The sequence below is a fragment of the Anguilla rostrata genome, chromosome 8 (assembly GCF_018555375.3).
Source record: "Anguilla rostrata isolate EN2019 chromosome 8, ASM1855537v3, whole genome shotgun sequence".
NCBI classification, from domain to species: Eukaryota; Metazoa; Chordata; class Actinopteri; order Anguilliformes; family Anguillidae; genus Anguilla; species Anguilla rostrata.
Window position 1 is genome coordinate 8,356,821 of NC_057940.1, and position 18,028 is coordinate 8,374,848.

The 18,028-nt window shown below is 47.4% G+C and overlaps 1 protein-coding gene across 2 annotated transcripts; it reads right to left on the reverse strand.

Annotated features, from left to right (window-relative positions):
* Positions 1-1,780: 1,780 nt before the first annotated feature.
* klhl18 (kelch-like family member 18) lies at positions 1,781-16,815 on the reverse strand. Of its 2 annotated transcripts, none has more exons than XM_064346218.1 (10): positions 16,389-16,815; positions 10,786-10,916; positions 9,865-10,005; positions 9,382-9,580; positions 7,971-8,131; positions 7,332-7,468; positions 6,667-6,889; positions 6,195-6,299; positions 5,141-5,252; positions 1,781-4,617 (listed from the first exon to the last, which is right to left on the reverse strand). In XM_064346218.1, the coding sequence occupies exons 1-10, from the start codon at positions 16,632-16,634 to the stop codon at positions 4,231-4,233; spliced, it is 1,842 nt and encodes a 613-aa protein (XP_064202288.1). In that variant the 5' UTR covers positions 16,635-16,815; the 3' UTR covers positions 1,781-4,230. The 2 variants fall into 2 exon arrangements, with proteins under 2 accessions (XP_064202288.1, XP_064202289.1); XM_064346219.1 differs by lacking the exon at positions 16,389-16,815 and adding an exon at positions 15,752-16,330.
* Between the last annotated feature and the right edge of the window lie 1,213 nt (positions 16,816-18,028).

Genomic DNA, 18,028 nt, shown 5'->3' on the forward strand with positions numbered 1-18,028 from the left:
AATTATTTTTTCAGTAGAAACTTTCTACGGCCTTAATTAGTGTAATCAACATTCTAAATGAAAATGGTTCATTTCATGTATTTGCAAACCCCCCCTGTATGTTTATATCACTGGGAACATTTTTGCTGTACCTAAAAAATGAACAGAACAGGAGGGTTAAGAACAACATGTTTATAACAGCCAATCAGAAGCTAAAAAAACTTAAACCCTGTTTATGTGGGCACTACAGTGCAAACCCAGGAAAGGTCCTCCAGATATTCTGGCACATTTGGACCTCATCTTCCTTAATAAGAGACAGTTTTTATCCTTGTTATTAGATTTTATCTCCCTGTGCAAAAGTCCAAATAATATTTTAATATAATAAGTCCAACACAACGCCAAAGTTGTGTTTAAAATTTAAAAGGAGATAGCACAGGATAAGAAATGTACATTCAGTCTGTATGCATAACAATATTATAGACCAATATTCACAGGAAACAGACCAGACGATACAATTATTTTACCAGGCTGCTATTAGGTTTGTTTTGGTGCCAAAGGAAAAAACTGTAATAACTATTCTATGCAATGGAGTGTAAGCCTATGAGCGCCATTTAATTTGTAACTTGGCTAACGGTGGTCTAGACTACTTGATTTTACTCTTAATAAAAATGGCATTTTCCCAGCAAGTCAATATATATTTTTTAGATATAAGCACTGTATTGTAGACTTAACACGACCGTTGTAAATGGGTGGCTGCAATTATTTAACACGTTTAGGATGGCGAGCATATTTCTGCGTGTGAAAAAAAATAACGGTAACAGGGCCTTACCTTCAGCGTTGGGACTTGGGTCGGTTTCCCGCCGGAATTCACCGGGGCGGCCGACGACGCGGTCACGGCAACGGCGAGCCAGCAGAACAGCAGCGACGCGCACTTCGCCATCTCTCTCTCTCTCTCTCTCTCTCTCTCTCTTACCTGTCCGCTGGGGAAAGCGAGGACGCCGCCCGCGATGTCTGCGCTTTATATCTCAACACCTGTGGCAGCTGGGTGGGCGGGGTCAGGGCCAGTGCTTTGGCCCCGCCCACAGTCCCCCCCCCCACCCCCTATAAATATTTTTAGGTTACGTCTCTCAGCCGCCACAGAAGTTAAACGCCGTCTTATAATGAAGTCAACAAGTGCCCTGGAGCCAAGTGGAGAAAACGGGTGACTAAATCGCCAGTAAAGTACATTATAAAAACACTGTGTCACGGCCTTGTTTATAGCATACTCCATCACATTACGTGAGATCTCTTGTGACTCAGATTGTGCTAACTTTCTATTTAATCTGTAATACGCCGTGATACAGTATTAGTATGACAGGTGAAAGCCCATTTAGTCAGTTTGAAGGCTAAAGTTTGTCCGTTTTTTTACTGCATGGGCGATATTTATATTCAAAGTGCCTAAATCATCAACGGATGTCAGGTAATGTAAGGATGCATTTATATGGCGTTATCCAAAGCGCTTACAATTGATGCCTCATTTGCCAGAGCAGTTAGGTTAGGTGTCTTGCTCACGGACACTTGACGCCAGGCCGGGTTTGAACCAGCAACCTCGTGCCAGACAACCCTTACCTGAGCATGTCCCAGATGGAGTGGACTGTAAAAGTGCAGGCGAGTCCATACAGCCCTAAATGTGAGGTGGAAAAAAAAAAGATGTAGAGATATGAAGCCGTTTCATTTGTACAGTACATAAGTCTTTTATCAGCCATTCCTACTCAACAAGACAAAGATCCCAGCTGGATTTTCAGTGGAAAGAAATTGGAAATGAAAGTCCTTTTCCTTTTAATGTTGAACAATCACCCGTCACCAAGGTAACACCAAGGTTTTGTAGGTAACAAAACACCGGAGGACCGGAAACAGAGATCAACATTTTCAATAAACATTCAGGTTTAGATTTCAATAATTATAACAGTTATTACAATTTACAAGTTTTCCAAGAGTTAAAAGTTATTAACAGGTACGTGCAAATGCACCAAGAGAAAACAAAACATAACGAAAAATAAATATTAACAAGTCTGAGGTACAGTACCAAAAAATCAGTTGTAAAAAATACTGCAATCATAATCGGAAGATACAAAAAATGTACGTTACAATAATATCAGCAGAAAAATGCAGCAATGACAATTATTAACATCAATTTTATGAATTCACAGTAGTTAATCCCACATTAATTTGCATCAGACTGCAGCAACAGATTTGATCGCACTTTTTCCTTCACTTTGACAAAGTTTTCTTCACGCTAAAAATATTCAATTAGGCTGCTGGCGAAACGCTGTTGCTCTGTTGCTTAAAAGTAAGGTTATCGGAGAGAGCAGTCTGGTTACACCGACCCTGGGCCTCAGTCTGACGAGTGTCAGTACAAAACAAAACGCCTCGGACCGCTCAGGGGGACATCGGAGCCGTTGAACAGACACACAAATGGGCCCAGTTTCAGATGGAATGTTGATGTTTTAAGTCCGTCCCCTCCATGGTGACCAGATAGCAAAAGGTCATCTGCAACATCGCCATCATTAACGTTGTAAGAATGTTGAAAGAACATTAAACAGCCGCTCTGGCCGCAAGCTGTTCTTTGTTTTTTTGTTTTGTTTTGTTTTGTTTTTGGTATCAAAAATGTGTCACGAAAAATGACACACCAGCGTGTCACAAGATTACACACCGGCCCGGAGGTGTGACCGCAAAGGAGAAAGCAGCCGTCACCGGGGCAACCTGAGCCGCCCTCTCTGTCATCGTAACTGTCACCTGATGTCACTCCCGAGTCACGGCGTGTTTTTTTTTTTTTTTTTACAGTGACCCGTGCCGCAGGAAAAAAAAAAAAACACGTCCAGGTTTAGCGCGTCGGGTTTTGGCCTGCGCCCGTCCCGGGCCTGGAGCGTGGGTGTCCGGAACGGGACAGAGGAGCAGCAGGGGGGTACATTCTGACACCAGGGCGGGGACCGGCGGCCCGGCCGATTGCACGCGTCCCAGTCCGTCACAAACCCCCCCAAATAAAACTTTCGTCTGAACCCGCGACGGGGTTTCTACTGACAGTGTTACATCCAGACCTGTTCCCCCCCCCGCCCCCAAAAAAAACAAAAAACTATTCATTAGCTTCTATGCCCTGGTTCAAAGTAGAATTTCCCATTTGAGTTTAAACTGAAAATGGGATAATAATAATAATAATAATAATAATAATAATAAAGGAAGATTCTGTGAATTATCCCACTCAACACAACATTGTTCAGTATAATATTGAACAATAACATGTTCAATATTTTCTCCCAATAATGAACTTGTGTGTCAATCACCAGTCATGCTGTACCATATTAAGCAATTTACCCCCCCTCCAACAATATTCCAGTTAAAAATAATTTGCACCTCCCCCTCCCTAGAGCAGTCACGGCGTGTGTGTGTGTGTGTGCGAGTGTGCATATGTGTGCGTCTCCGTGCGTGTGTGTGTGTGTGTGTGTGTGTGTACAGCTCTTCAGAGGTGATTTCCCAGCAGTCAGATCTTGCTCTGGGTGGCACAGGCAGAACCCTTCTTCTTGTGCTGTATGTCCTCTGCACACACACCACCACTGCACACACACCCCTCCCCACTACTGCACATGTACCTCCACTGCTGTACTGCAGTATCTGCAGGTACACTGTTCTCAAGGCTGTAATGGAAAGAAACGGTGTGGGGGGGGGGGGGGGTGTGTGGAAATGCGTGTACCCCGTGTGTTGCAGGCGCAGGTAGATCTCTTTTGGAGAGGGGGCCCCCTGGGACGGTCCTGCCCGGGACGGTCCTGTCATTCCCCCCCATCGGCAGTGGATGACCAGCCTCTGAAACATGATCCGCTGGAGAGAGAGAGAGCATCACAGCCCCTGTCCACTGCCTCCACCGTGAGGGGGACAGCTGTGTGTGTGTGTGTGTGTGTGTGTGTGTGTGCATGTCCACTTAACTACGAACGAGTGTGCCATTCTATTTCACAAGGCTTGAAACAAAAGCCCTAAAAAAAACGAAAAACAGAACCGTTCAGTCGCTACTACCGCTTCTGGAAGAAGGGACAGATGTCCAATGGTTACATCCCGCCATATCCCTCTTGTCACAGCCCTCATCATCATCATCATCATCATCATCATCATCACCACCATCGCTTTTTTTGGAAGTCAGATCAGCCTTTCGCAAAAAAAACGTTAAAATGAAAAAAAAAACAATAGTTCATCCCCCGTCGAAAAAAGGGGCGGAGCCCGAGGCTAGGCCGGCTGCAGCGGTATGCAGCCCACGCCGACCCCGCCCTCGTGGCACACCATGGGCGCCATGAACGTCCAGCGGTTGTTCTCGGGGTCGTACGCCTCCACCGAGCCGAGGTTGGACTGCCCGTCGTAGCCGCCCACCGCGTACAGCCGGCCGCAGTTCGCCACCAGCGACACCCGGCTGCGCCGCGTGCCCATGGCCACCAGGTGGCTCCACTGGTCCGCCGCCGAGCTGTACACCTCCGCGCCGCTGAGGAACCCCGAGCCGTCGTAGCCCCCGGCGACGTACAGCTGGCTGCCCAGGGCCGCCGCGCCGTGCCGACACCGCTTGTTCATCATTCCCACCACGGGGTGCCACGAGGCTGTGTGCTGATTGTAGTACTCCACCTGCAGGCCAGGAGGGGAATTACAGTAAGAGACTCACATCAAGCTTGAGTCAATATTTATTATCATCTTGCAATTCAAGGTGCCTGGTCATCGGTCCAAGACTCGCAGGTGCAGTGTTTTGTCCTTTTTTTAACAGTCATGTTAAAAGTTTAAAATTTTTGGGATTGAAGGAGGACCACATCTTACTGCTCACCAGCAGCCTCTACTGGTCAATCGGGTGGCTACAGTCTGCTTGCTCATGTGAACAATCCTTCTTTGACTCATGTCTGCACAGGCTAAATTAATGGACTGTACCTTAAATTAAATTATAGTCTCAGACTTCTCCCGTATTTATAGTAGTGGTTGCAGCTACGGATGTACTTGTGAATATGGGCATTCCAAATCAGTAAAGAGATAATTTCATAATTTCATAACCATTTAATTCAGACCACTGGTTTGTGTTCATTCAGCATGTCTTGTGCCAGTGACGTCACACTGCTGGGATGCTCTTGGGCGGTTGACCAGGTCAGATCGGGACGCTCACCGTGTTGAAGATCTGTAGACCGTCATGGCCGCCGGAAACGAAGATCCTGCCGTCGAACAGAGTCACGCCGGCTGCACTGCGGCTCGCGCTCATCTCTGTCACTAACGTCCACCTGCACCGGGAAACACACACGCACGCGTACACACACACACACACACGCGTGCACACACACGCGTGCACACACACACACACAGACGCACACACACACACAGACGCACACACGCGCACACACACACACACACACACACACACACACACACGGACGCGTACACACACACATGCACACGTATGCACGCACACACCCCCCAGTAAGTCTTCTTCAGGGCCATGGGCTTAACCAGAACACAGCAGAATGCGCCTCCTTTATTTATGTTACTCAGCTGTATGAAATTCGTTTCATGTTCCATGCAGACGGCCTTTTGAGATTCGCTCAAGAACAAGTCATAACAATGTTAGCAATCAGAAACTCTTAACTAAGTCCCAGTTTTCTCAGTCTGCATTTCAAGAGCCTATGAAGATGGTGACAAATGAGACATGATAACGACATATTAGAAACACATGAACACACTCAGACAAATTTCAGGTTGTATATATACAACATTCATTTAAACATAAAATAATGACATTAGTTTCAAAAGCTTGGTTTGTAGTACTGTTTTTAGACCAAATCACCATCATAGCAGTAGAAGTTAATTTGTCTGGGAGCTACTTAGTTCTGTTTCCTATATTCCCCATTATGAACATAGCAGATAATGCAAATGTGTAATTCCTGCTGCATACACTAGATGGCAATCATTTCTTAGATGTGACAAATGGGCTGGATGGTTTTGCCACAGACGCCTTCAGCAGAGGGAAACCACAGATATAACATTCGCATGAAAATAAAGCCTCTCAGCCCTTTTTTGTAAAATACTCGACCACATCACAGCTGTGAATGTGTAGAGTCAGATGCAGTGCACCCCACAGCCCTTGTTTACACAAACACGCCCAGACGGCCAGGAAGTGAGGGGCTCTCGAAGGGGACAGAGCCACTGAAGACGGGAGACGTACACACCTGTCTGCTTCTGGAGAGTAGCACTCCACTGAATTGAGAGAGGATTTGCCATCGTAGCCTCCGCACACGTAGATGTGTCCGTCCACCACCACGGTGCCCATCGCACTGAAGAGAAACAGATAAATGGAGAGCGAGAGAGAGACACGATGTGAGCACAGTGTTTGGGATCAGAGTGACTGTGACTCACAAGACGCTAAGGAAACCTCCAACATTCTACAGATGAAACATGTGTTGTGCCTGCTTGAGCTAAACAACTTTCAGTTATTTTCAAATTTGCCAATTTATGCTCATTTGTTATGATGTGATCACGGCAATCATTTTGGCCTAGAAAAAGAAGAACATGCACAGTATTTAGAAAGTTCCCCTAAAGTCATGTCAAGTTTGGGCACTCGTGGGTAAAATTACAATTATTTCGGAAGCACAAGTAATGAAAATCGCTCGTGAGAAAATGCACGGAACAAACATGCTTCACCTGCGCTGGCTGTTCATGCTGGCCACCCGCGTCCACGTGTCCGTCTCCGGGTTGTACACTTCCACCGTGCTGAGCCGCGATTGGCCGTCGTATCCGCCGATGGCGTAGAGCAGCCCGTTGACCACGGCCACGCCCACGCGGCTCCGAGCGGTGCTCATTGGCTGACAGCGCTCCCAGCAGTTCCCGATCGGGTCAAAGACCTCCACTACATTCAACGAGTCACCTGGACACAGCAGTGTTCAAAATTAAAAAGGTTGCAAAGCACTTTCGCATCGTCCCCCACACATCAATCCCAGTTCTGCTTAACTGTTATTTAGTCAGTGCATTACAGGCATTTAGCAGACACTCTTAACCAGAGCGACTTTTTACAAAGCATTTATACTGCATCCATTCATACAGCTGGATATACAATGAAGCAATGCTGGTTAAGTACCTTGCTCAATGGTACAACGGCAGTGTCCAACCTGGGAAGTGAACCTGTGACCTTTAGACCAAGCCAAGCTCCTTACCCATTATACAGTACTGCCACCAAGTCCCATGACTCTATGAAACACTGACTACAAAACTTGACTCTTTTTCACTGCATCTCAGCCCCAGTTGAAATGTCAAGTGCGTTCAGAGTACTGAATGGGGGGGGTAGTAGGAGGGGGGGGGTCATGTGGCACCTGCACTGTTCAGCCCCCCCACAGCGTATATGAGACCCGCTATGGAGGTGCAGCACCGCTGCCGGGTTTTGAAGGCGGGGAGGTGGGGGCGGCGTTCTGGCATCAGGTGGTAATCTTTGGCTTCGTCCACCAGGTCCCTGCCAGGGGGGACAAACACACGGTAATGTACACAGACACAGGGATGCACACGCTCACATGCAAGCACACAATCACACACACGGACGCTGAACTAAATGACTGCAGCGTATACTGTAGCCTCTTAATATAAACTCCACACGTCACCCTCCAACCCTCCTTACTTTTACTGTAAATAGGTTTCTCTGTGCTGCAAAACATTCTCAAACACAGGCACATCCCCCCCAAAGGGTGGGACTGGGAGAACTGTTTAGGCCCAAACACCCTTGAAATAAATCCAAAACTGACCCAATTTTTTTTTAAATTGCTCGAGGGTGTGACGTGACTTTATGAAAACAAAAAACAGTCAACAATGCAGGCATTCAGGAAAAAACCCCCCATCCCTCTGCTTCTCTGCAACTCACGCCCCTCTCCTGCCCCCCCCCCCCCCCCCACTCACCTGCACTTGTGGCAATTTAATCACCTTCTGCTCCTATAGGCTCACACCCCCCCCCCCCCACTCACCTGCACTTGTGGCAGCAGCGGACCAGCTCGTCCTGCTGCACGCGGTCAGCCAGGAACTGGGGGCGGCAGAGGGGCAGGCGCGTTTTGGACAGCAGCTCGGGGAGCCGGGGTTCCCGTTCCTCCTGCTCGTGCCGCACCCACGCCAGCACCGCCTCAAACACCTGGGGGGGGGGTGGCGGGACAGGGGTAACTGCTCAGCTGGGGTCACAGAGTCCATGCCAGGGCCACCCAACCCTGTTCCTAGACGTCTACCAGCCTTTGTAGGTTTTTTTTATTTCAACTCTAATTTGGCACACCTGATTCTAGTAATTAGCAGCTCAGTGAGATCTCTAGCTGTTGAATGAGGTCTGCTTTGTTAGGGTTGGAGTGAAAACCTGAAAACCTGCAGGACGGTAGATCTGCAGGAACAGGGTTGGAATTCCCTGCTGTAATATTTGCAGGATTTTTGCAGAGTGGTTTGTCCTGTTCTAGAACATGGTTGGCTTTCACGGACTGGTATCAAATCCAGATGTTCTCACCTTACTTCTTCCCTTTTTGTCCCATTTCAGTAGTATCAGTGTGACATTTGACGCACGCAGAAGTAAACACCAGGAACCTAATATGACCTGTCCCTGCTGACGTACGCTAATCCTTCCAAAGCCTCCGGACTTTCCCACATCATATTACCTTCATAACTTGGTTATGAAGGTAATACCACAGTCATTATTGAATTAATAATGTAAAACCATCTCCCACTATGTGAACCATGTCATATACTTTCATACAAGCGCCCGTTTTATCACAGAGCGATGAATATTTACACACAATATCCTTGTAAAGCAGGGGTGTCCAGTCTTATCCGAAAAGGGCCAGTGTGGGTGCAGGTTTTTGCTTTAACCCAGCGCTAAGTCACCTGATTCTACTAATCAAGGTCTTGATTGAAGACCATCGTCTGTTAATTAGTTGAATCAGGTGTTGTAGGGTCTGGGCTGAATCAAAAAACCTGCACCCACACCGGCCCTTTCTGCATAAGATCGGACATCCCTTGTTTTAAAGTAAAAGCTGTCGGACGCTAGCCTGAGGAGCATTTCCCTGCCCCCGTTGCTAAGCGTCGAGTCCCCGCCCCCGTTGCTAAGCGCCGAGTCCCCGCCCCCGTTGCTAAGCACTGAGTCCCTGCCCCATTGCTAAGCGCCGAGTCCCCGCCCCCGTTGCCAAGTGCCGAGTCCCCGCCCCCGTTGCTAAGCGCCGAGTCCTCGCCCCCGTTGCTAAGCGCCAAGTCCCCATCCCCGTTCCCGTTGCTAAGCGCCGAGTCCCCGCCCCCGTTGCGAACCGCCGAGTCCCCGCCCCCGTTGCTAAGCGCCGAGTCCCCGCCCCCGTTGCTAAGCGCCGAGTCCCCGCCCCCGTTGCTAAGCAATGCGGCGGTTCCACCGACCTGCTCCTCGGCTTTGACGTTGAGCTCGTCGCAGCCGACCAGCTCCAGAACCTCCTCCGACCGCAGGCTCAGGAACTCCTCCGACATGGACACCTCCACGAAGTGCTGGTGCACGAAGCTGTTGGCCGCGTCGTACAGCGTGGTGCACATCATGGTCTCCGCGAACTGCCGCACGCCCAGGCAGTTCTTGGGGTGGAGCCTGGGGAACGGGGCGAGGGGGGGGGGGGGGGAGCAACGTCAGGGCGGGGAACAGGAGAAAGGAAACGGAGCCGTGAGGTCAAATCTCAAATAAATTCTGTCACAGACAAATATGCCCATTGGAGAAGTTCTCACAATGAGGGTAGTGGATTCATGAAGGTATTTGTGATAAGACTGCAATGAAGGGCCTGGCTGGAGCATTATTGGGGTGTGCAGAGAATGGGGGGAGGGGGGTGTGTGTGCGTGTGCAGAGGACGGGGTGGGGGGGGTGTGGGGGGGCTTCACCTTTCTCGGAGGAAGGAGCAGCAGGCGTCCTTGACATTCTGTAGCTGCAGGAAGCTGGCGCCGATGAGGAGCGCCTGCACGTTCTGCTGGTCGATGGCCACGTGGCCGTTATACGCGAAGTTTATCAGGGCTTCCAGGGCACTTTGAGGAGGAGGCGCAAAGAGATGCACGAGGGGGCCGGGGGAGGGGAGGGAGGGTTTGGAGAAAAAGGGAAAGAACAATGAAATCCAGAAATAACAACAGAACACTGAAGACCGTACTGTTCCATCACCTACACGCTCGTACCCACTCGTCTCCCTCCTTTCTGACCGTCTCTCGTTCCAGGGAGAAACAGAACACCTCTGCTCTCAGTGTGGGAGGGGACTGCTGGTGGACCGGAGCAAGCTTCAGGCTTTCCTGCAGTGGCACTGCAGAGCAACCAGAGGCCAGGGCAGGGGAGAGGGGAGACTCAGCAGTCTGTGTGTGTGTTGGGGGGGGGGGGGGGGGGGGTTCACATTCCAATGTCAGTGGGGAGAAGGAATTCCACTAACTCAGAGAGGGGACACATTGGCTAAGGGTCAAGGATGTGACTTTTAGGCTAACTGTGCAGTTATTTTTCAGGAAAAAAAAAACCAATGTGACCATTTCGAGAAGGAACAGGTGCGGCTTAGCAAAGCAGACAATCACGGACTTGGCGAAGAAAACCAACATTGGATCCAGGTTTATATACAATGCCTTAGCAAATATCCAGCAACTCCCAAGAATAAACTGAGCCATGGAATGTCCAAACAAACTTCTGCTCCTGAGCTAGATAAGACAGCTCAGGAACAAACGTTTCCCCAGAGAACATTCGAGGAACCTCAAGCTTCACAGCAACAAGTATTTCCATCGCTCACATTGTAAGCTACAATCTGAAGCAACAAGGTCTTGAAGTCACCGCACCTGGGGTCCATGCCCTGCATGACGATCTCGTCCTGCTTGCACTCCATCATGTCGTTGGTGAACATGGCGTGGAAGTACGGGATGGAGGCGGCCAGGACTATCCGGTGGGCGCTGAACTTGTGGTCCCCCACCTGCGGGCGCACATGAAAGGACAGTCACCCAGAGGGCCAGGGTCCGACTGCCTTTCTAGTGAAAGCAAGAGTGAGTTGAGGTGGAAAAAGCAGACAAACCTTTGAAATAAAATAAAAATCATTAATTCTGCCATTTTTTCACCTCTTGTCCCCATGGAGGCTCAGAAGTTTGGGACACCCTAGGGTGGAGGGGTCCTGCTAAAGCACCCGTCCTGGAGTGGAACACCGAACAGTCCAGAATCAGACCCTGTCGGTGCAAGTCCCAACTGTGCACAACCCTAATTACCATACGCAGCTCGCTCATCAGCCTAAAGAAAGAATAGAAACCCTTTTACCCAACTGACTTTTTATTTCCATCCATAATTCTGGGGGGGGGGTGGGGGGAGAACAACCTTTATAAGCTACTCTGGCCTTGATCACGGGAGTGATAGAGGCAAGACCTGAATACAGGTCCAGCTTCATACCAAATTACACTAATCTACCTCAGGAACCAGACTTTCGACTCACTGGACTGGAATGTAACTCTAATGAAGACACTGTTGTCAGTGGCATGGCAGCCAGAAGAAGGAGCTTCTACAGTAAGGAGTTTAATCTCTACACAGGTGAATGGTTACAGTGAACAAGACCAGGTCAAAACCTAGTATATGGCTGGACCCGAACCGGCCGACCAATGGTGTAACTTCATAACTCGGCCGACCAATGGTGTAACTTCATCACTCACTCACTCACTCAGTCAGTCACAGACATTTGCGTTTATGAGGCTGGCGCCGCCGTTACGGTCCAGCCAAGAAATGAGGAATAAAAACGAACATAAATAAATATCCCCTGAATGGATATTGAACAGCGGCCAGCTGATAACACCGAGGAGGAAGCTCCGACAGTACAAAAGGACACTTGTATGACTAAGCGGCATTCAAAGAGCCTCTACGCAGCTGCGCTCGACAGATTTTAAATGTCAGAAGGGGGGAAGTCGGTCGGTGGGTGCCTGGGCTGCGACAGCATTGCGGACTTTTATTTTTTTTTTGTTACGTGAATGTGCATTAAAGGCTTTAGGGGGGCTTATCTGCGGTAAACCCACAAGGACGTCAACAGCAGGGGAGGAGGGGAACACAACCACAGCAAAAACACTGGCCACGGGTGCGCTGCCCGACATCCAGTTCTTAAATCGAACCGAAAGGCCTTTCCGCGATTACCGCAGCGGCAATCGAGTTCTCTCACAAACCCTCAATGCTCTCGCGAGTAACACAGGGGTGTCGAGTCTTACCCATAAAGGGCTGGTGTGGTGGGTGCTGGTTTTAGTTTTAGCCCAACACTACCGCACCTAATTCGACTAATCAACTGATCACGGTCTTCAGTCGGTCAGACAATAAGTAGAACCAGGTGTCTTATTTCTGGATTAAAACAAAAAACCTGCACCCACACTGGCCCTTCGCAGATACGACTGGACACCCCTAATGCAACACAACCTTGTTAAGTAGGCTATCTACAACTGTGACGTGCTGATAAAACCAGGTTCCCTGCACAGCACAAATGTTTTTTTGTTTTTTGTTTTCCCTTCTGCAGTGTGAATGCAGTTTACCCATAACGACAGGATCCGAGCAGGGTCACATGTAAAAGAACACGACCTGCTACTAACATTTCCCAACCCCCCCCACCCACCCCCCTTCTTGTAAAACAAGGTAAAGACGTCAAGCGGAGGGGAATCTTGTTCCCATTATGTAACGCTATTAAATCAGAAAGGGCCATTGAAACTGTGCACTCCTCCTGCTGAACCCTGCGTTTACTAAGCCAAGGATACGCAGCCCCGTCGCCTCCTCCGCTGGAGATTTATAGACTTTTATAGAGCTTTTTTCCTCCAGTTGCGAAGTGATTTAAACCTGGAAAACCAAGAACTGACTTTCTACCCAAATAAGGACTTGAGTGAAGAGCGGAGGTAGGAACGAAAAACCTTGAGGGAGTTTTTCTGGCTCCTGGTTTTTTTTTTTTTGACAGAAATATAATGATGGAAAACGCATATGATCACAAGCACAGAAGCCATGCATGGACACTGCAGTGCGATCCTGACCTCGGCCAATGGGATGCGAGGAAGAGGAAATATGAATATATTATCCATGGATGTGCTGCACCTTTTCCAGCTGAACAGAGACACAGTGCTCAGCAACATTCCATCCGTATCCCTACCCTATGACTTATGAGACAGCAGCCATTCTGTCATTTCATCTTTATATTTGATTTTTACTTTCTTTCTTTTTTTTAAACATAGGTATCCTCTTATTAATTCTCAAAGGGGCAATGTTCAGATCAGAACACTGTCTAAATTCAGACTAAGATATTATGAATCTAGCAGGTCCTTAAAGTGCATTCCCGTAGATGTTCCTCATTAAAAATCAATCTCCTATACATATGCCTAATGTCCTACATCCCATAATGTCAATGCAATAACTTGTGCTCAGTGAAGCACTGCTATTCTAGCAGCAGAAGTATCCCTCCATAGTCTCGTCTCTACTAAAAGGCCTCTCAGCTCTGATCCTTGAGAACTGTTATGGAAAAAGACAATAACTGGTCTCCACGTCATCCTTTCTTCCTTTCAGTTGATGACTGAAATGGTCTAGAGTTAAGCAGTGATGTCAGTATCCTAGAAGCTAGGATGAAGTGCCATAACAAAGAGGTAAACCCAGAAAACTGGATTTTCACACAATGGCAGCCATTGTGGACAAAACAGCATCAGACCTCTTTCACATTTTGAGAGTTGCTTTTCATGGCTATCGCCATGACAGGAAGATCCCACATACGAATGGCTCTTACGGATTTGACGCAGTTTATCCCAGTTAATTTATTTCACTTTTCAAATGATTCAAATCATTTTAATCCCCACATCATCCAGACATCTTGTGACATAAAAAGCTCACTGATCTGCCATTACAGGATGACTTCTCATTTTGTTTACTTTCCTCTTGTCTTCACGGAGGCCTCCGTGATTCAAAACAGGCCTATGCCACTGAAACCTTCAATCTTTGTGCAAGGTTAGCGGCTATATTCGGGTTGACAAAAACTGGTTTTGACATTTTCCACGTTGATGGTCAGTGGGAAGCCTCTAGGCTTTTTTTCTCAGTCCTTGTCCTCCCCATCCCCCAGAGTCAATACAAATCAATCAAGGCATTATGTACAGTAGAACAAAGCCTGTGGCACCCGGCGTCAGCAGTCCTGTGCCTGACGTGGTTTTCTCCGGCGTGACGGTCAGTGGGTCAGTGGAGAATGCGGATCACGTGGGTAGGGGGGGGGGGGGGGGGGGGGGGATTTCGCTGAGGGGCAAAAAGGACTGCTGACACAACACCTGCGCCGCCGTTAGCCTAGCGAGCCGCGCGCTGCGGACGCATAGGGAGCGACGTTAGCTGCCTGTGCTGTGCTCCACCGCGCGATTAATCTGGACGCATGAATCTCTCTCCCTGAGGCCTGGAGATTAGACCCAAGGGCACTCAACCTGCTGCAGCCGCCAGCCAATCCAAGAGCGCGATTCCAGGGGCCCTGGTGACGGCCGGTGAATACAGTTACGTGCGTAACGGGGAAAGCTTCATTGATCACATCTGACGCAAGTGGCTGATCGTTCATCACCTGAATTATTGTCTTCAATGACAGAGACAATGAACAGCTTTTGTCTCGCTCGTGTTGAAACAACGGCTTTATGACAGCATCGAGGTTCCCCGCCAAGCCCTGTAGAAGCTTATATAAAACAACATTAACTGATAAAAGAAACAGAATGAACATGCTTATATGCTAATATATAAATAATAACGGTAGACCCCATAACTGGTTTACACAGATGAGCCAGTATTTTTCCAGTGGATTATAGTTTGTAAAAACACAACAACACTTACATAAGTATGGGCAAAAATGTTAGAAAGCAGTTTCATTAATAACAAGTTCATTCAAAAAAAAGCTAAGCAGTCATGACTGTGCAGACTATTCTTCAAGCAAACATGTATTGTGACCATGAATTATACCATATAGGACAGGAGTGGAACTTGCCTGTGGCCAGTGAAAGGCCCACAAAGGCTCTGTCCACAGGTATTATCTACTCATATTTAAAGGAATGAGTTCATTTCACTTGTTTTCTCTTCTGGTGCCAGGGCTAAGAGTCAATGAGTAATAGCCACAGGAAAATTATGAATTGGCAAACATGGCAAACCAGGCCATGAGAGCATCTCACAAATCTAATCTCAGAGCACATGTAAAATTATGAGCAAGGGTGGACAATGGTATTGATGACTCAACGGGGTGGGTACAGGTACTCCAAGCAAGAAAGGCAAGAACAAACTGGTTTTCTGAGGATTCAATTTGCGGCAGTGGGTGATCTAAGACTTTCAGCAGCCCACTGCTCAGCCACAGCGGGCTCGAGACAGCTGTTGTTTAAAGAAAGCTCATTCAAATTTGCAGGGCAAGTCATTATTTGCAGTTTATTTGCATAGTGCATAAGAAGTGCACGTGCGGTGGAGCCTTCCGTTTATGACCTCTTCTAGCTAGCAAAGTGGCAATTGGGTAACCTACTGCTGTTTTCTAATTTAATAAACCTAATAATACAAAAGATGATAGTCAACGAAGCATTACGACAGTTTTTAAGACACTAATGGGAGCAGTGTGTGGGTTTTTATCAATGGCACCCACGTTTCCGAAAACGAGTATCAAGTTATCAGACGCCTAACTCAATAACCTAGTTAGATAACGTAAAAATCTGCGTTTAGAACAGGTGAACCACACAGTACTGCTGTTGAATTGCAGCTCCCCTCCTACTGAGCTAGCTACAGCACAGTTTGAGTGCTTCTAGATTACACACCTACCCATCAGAAAACACGCTGCCTGTAGAATTGCTCTCAACTAAACTCCAGCTCTGCAAGACACACCAATTTCTGGCTATTTTGGAATTAGAAAGGTTGCTATAGCCAATCGATCATAGTTGTTGGTCGCTGCTTAGCTAGGTTACACTAACATAAACTAGTTAGCTAATGCTAGGGAGATTTCCCGGACACAAAGACCTACCAGCTGTCTAAGCCATTCACAGCCATACCAACCGCGTCACAAGTAATAACATAGAAAAGGAGAGCTGACTAATAAAGCTGCTTTGTGGATGCCTCCAGCTCTAACTTTCCATTAAAATGAAGCCAAGTGGTCTTATATTAGCTTGCTAGTTAGCTGGCGTGCTAGCTACACTGTTCTCTTCCGGAGTCCAAGCTCTAAATACGACGATTAACTAGAGTAGTAAAGTTAGAATACAAATAGAGAGAGAGAGGAGCCTTGTTATGATGTTTACGCGCAGTATTTGTGGATGGTATCTATGTAGTTAGTTGCCACGCTAATTATTTGAGCTGTACACTCACTCCGCCAAGTGCAACACGTTCAGGCAGACATTCACAGTTCTGTTTTCTCAGAAAATTAGCAAGCAAGCTACCAAGATACGTCTCGGGTGATTTTTCTTACCTTCAAGGTGACATCACAGAGTTTCCCTTGTCTTCTGATCTCCTCCATGACCGCATAGCCCCGGTTTGGAAGGTCGTGGACTGAAAAATGCATCAAATCCTCCAGTTCTTCGAATATCATATCACCCATCTTCATTGAGAAAATAAAGATCCAAATTTCCAAAACGCGTAAGTGCAGAGACTTGAACCGTACCAGACACCGTAGCGTGAATGTGACTTGCTTCTGGAGAACCCGGCGTGTGTTCATCAAACAAGTAGACTAACTTGATCGGTAGGTAGCTGGCTGTCCTCTGCGAGACGTTGCGAGAGCGGACGGAACAGCGTACGTTATGGTAGACCTAACAATATTCTAAAAAATAAGCCGTTCTATCTCTGACAACATTCTGTCCCAGGTGTGGCATGGCTGGCTAGCGCACTACAATAAAAACTAGGATTGCCAGGGGATTAGGTTTTACATTATGTGCCAGGATTATTTCGTCAAGAAGAGATTATTTTGATAGAGATAATACAGTACAATATTAGATCACGTTGCAAGTGGCACCAGAGCAGATTAAATATCACCAATAACATTATCAATGTCGTGGTTTTATGCATCGTTTATACTTGTGATTATTGTTGTGACGAGCGGTCTTTTAGATTGAATAGAAAACTACTTCAACTGAAATAATAGTCGCAACAAAAAAAAAAAAACCTATGCAAATCAGTTTGGCGCAAATGTCGGCAAAGTGGAGAGAAAAGCAAGCAAGGTGCTGTGATTTACATATTGGCGTGTATGCGTGCCTGCGAAAACTAGTGTACGTTCTCAGAAATGTCACATGGCCTAATGGAACGCACATGCACGACAATTTGATTTACTGTTTTATACTCCTCTTCTACTTAAGACCGAAGGCTCTTTATTCTTTAACTTTGGAGCACCGAATTTATTTTAACTTCTTTAAAAGCCCAGTCTACTCACTGTTACTGGAAGGCTGCCAGATTACTCTAGGGAAAAGAAGTATTTAGATTTGAGTAGGTTTCTTCTCATTTCATATAATGCCTCCGGATTGGAAAAGCGAATCAACTCTGCCAACCAGAACCCCTATTTTTAAAGAGCTGCAATGGCACCTATATTAATGGTTGCACCAAATTGCACCAATACTGAAGTCACCACAGACAGCGAGCCAGAGCTTTTGAAATGTGAGGAGAGATTGGCCAATTAAATTGTAAATGGACAGCATTTATATAGCGGTTTTATCCAAAGCGCTTTACAATTGATGCCACAATCACACACACACTCACACGCCAACGGTGAAAGGCTGCCATGCAAGGTACTAATCAGCTCGTTGGGAGCAATTAGGGGTTAGGTGTCTTGCTCGGGGACACTTCGACATGCCCAGGGCGGGGGAGCGAACCGGCAACCCTCCGGCTGCCAGACAACCGCTCTTACCTCCTGAGCTATGTCGCCCCCAATTAGTCAATAAACATTAAAAAGCGAAACCCACAGACCGTTCGAATGGATTGAGCTTAAACAAATAAATGACATTTCAGAGACTTGTTTAATCACCCTTTAGTACCCTAGCAGCCCAACAAGTGCATGTACATTGGCAACATGAACAGAACTGGCCCGTGATGTCCTCTGAAAGCACAATTTGCAGGTAATAC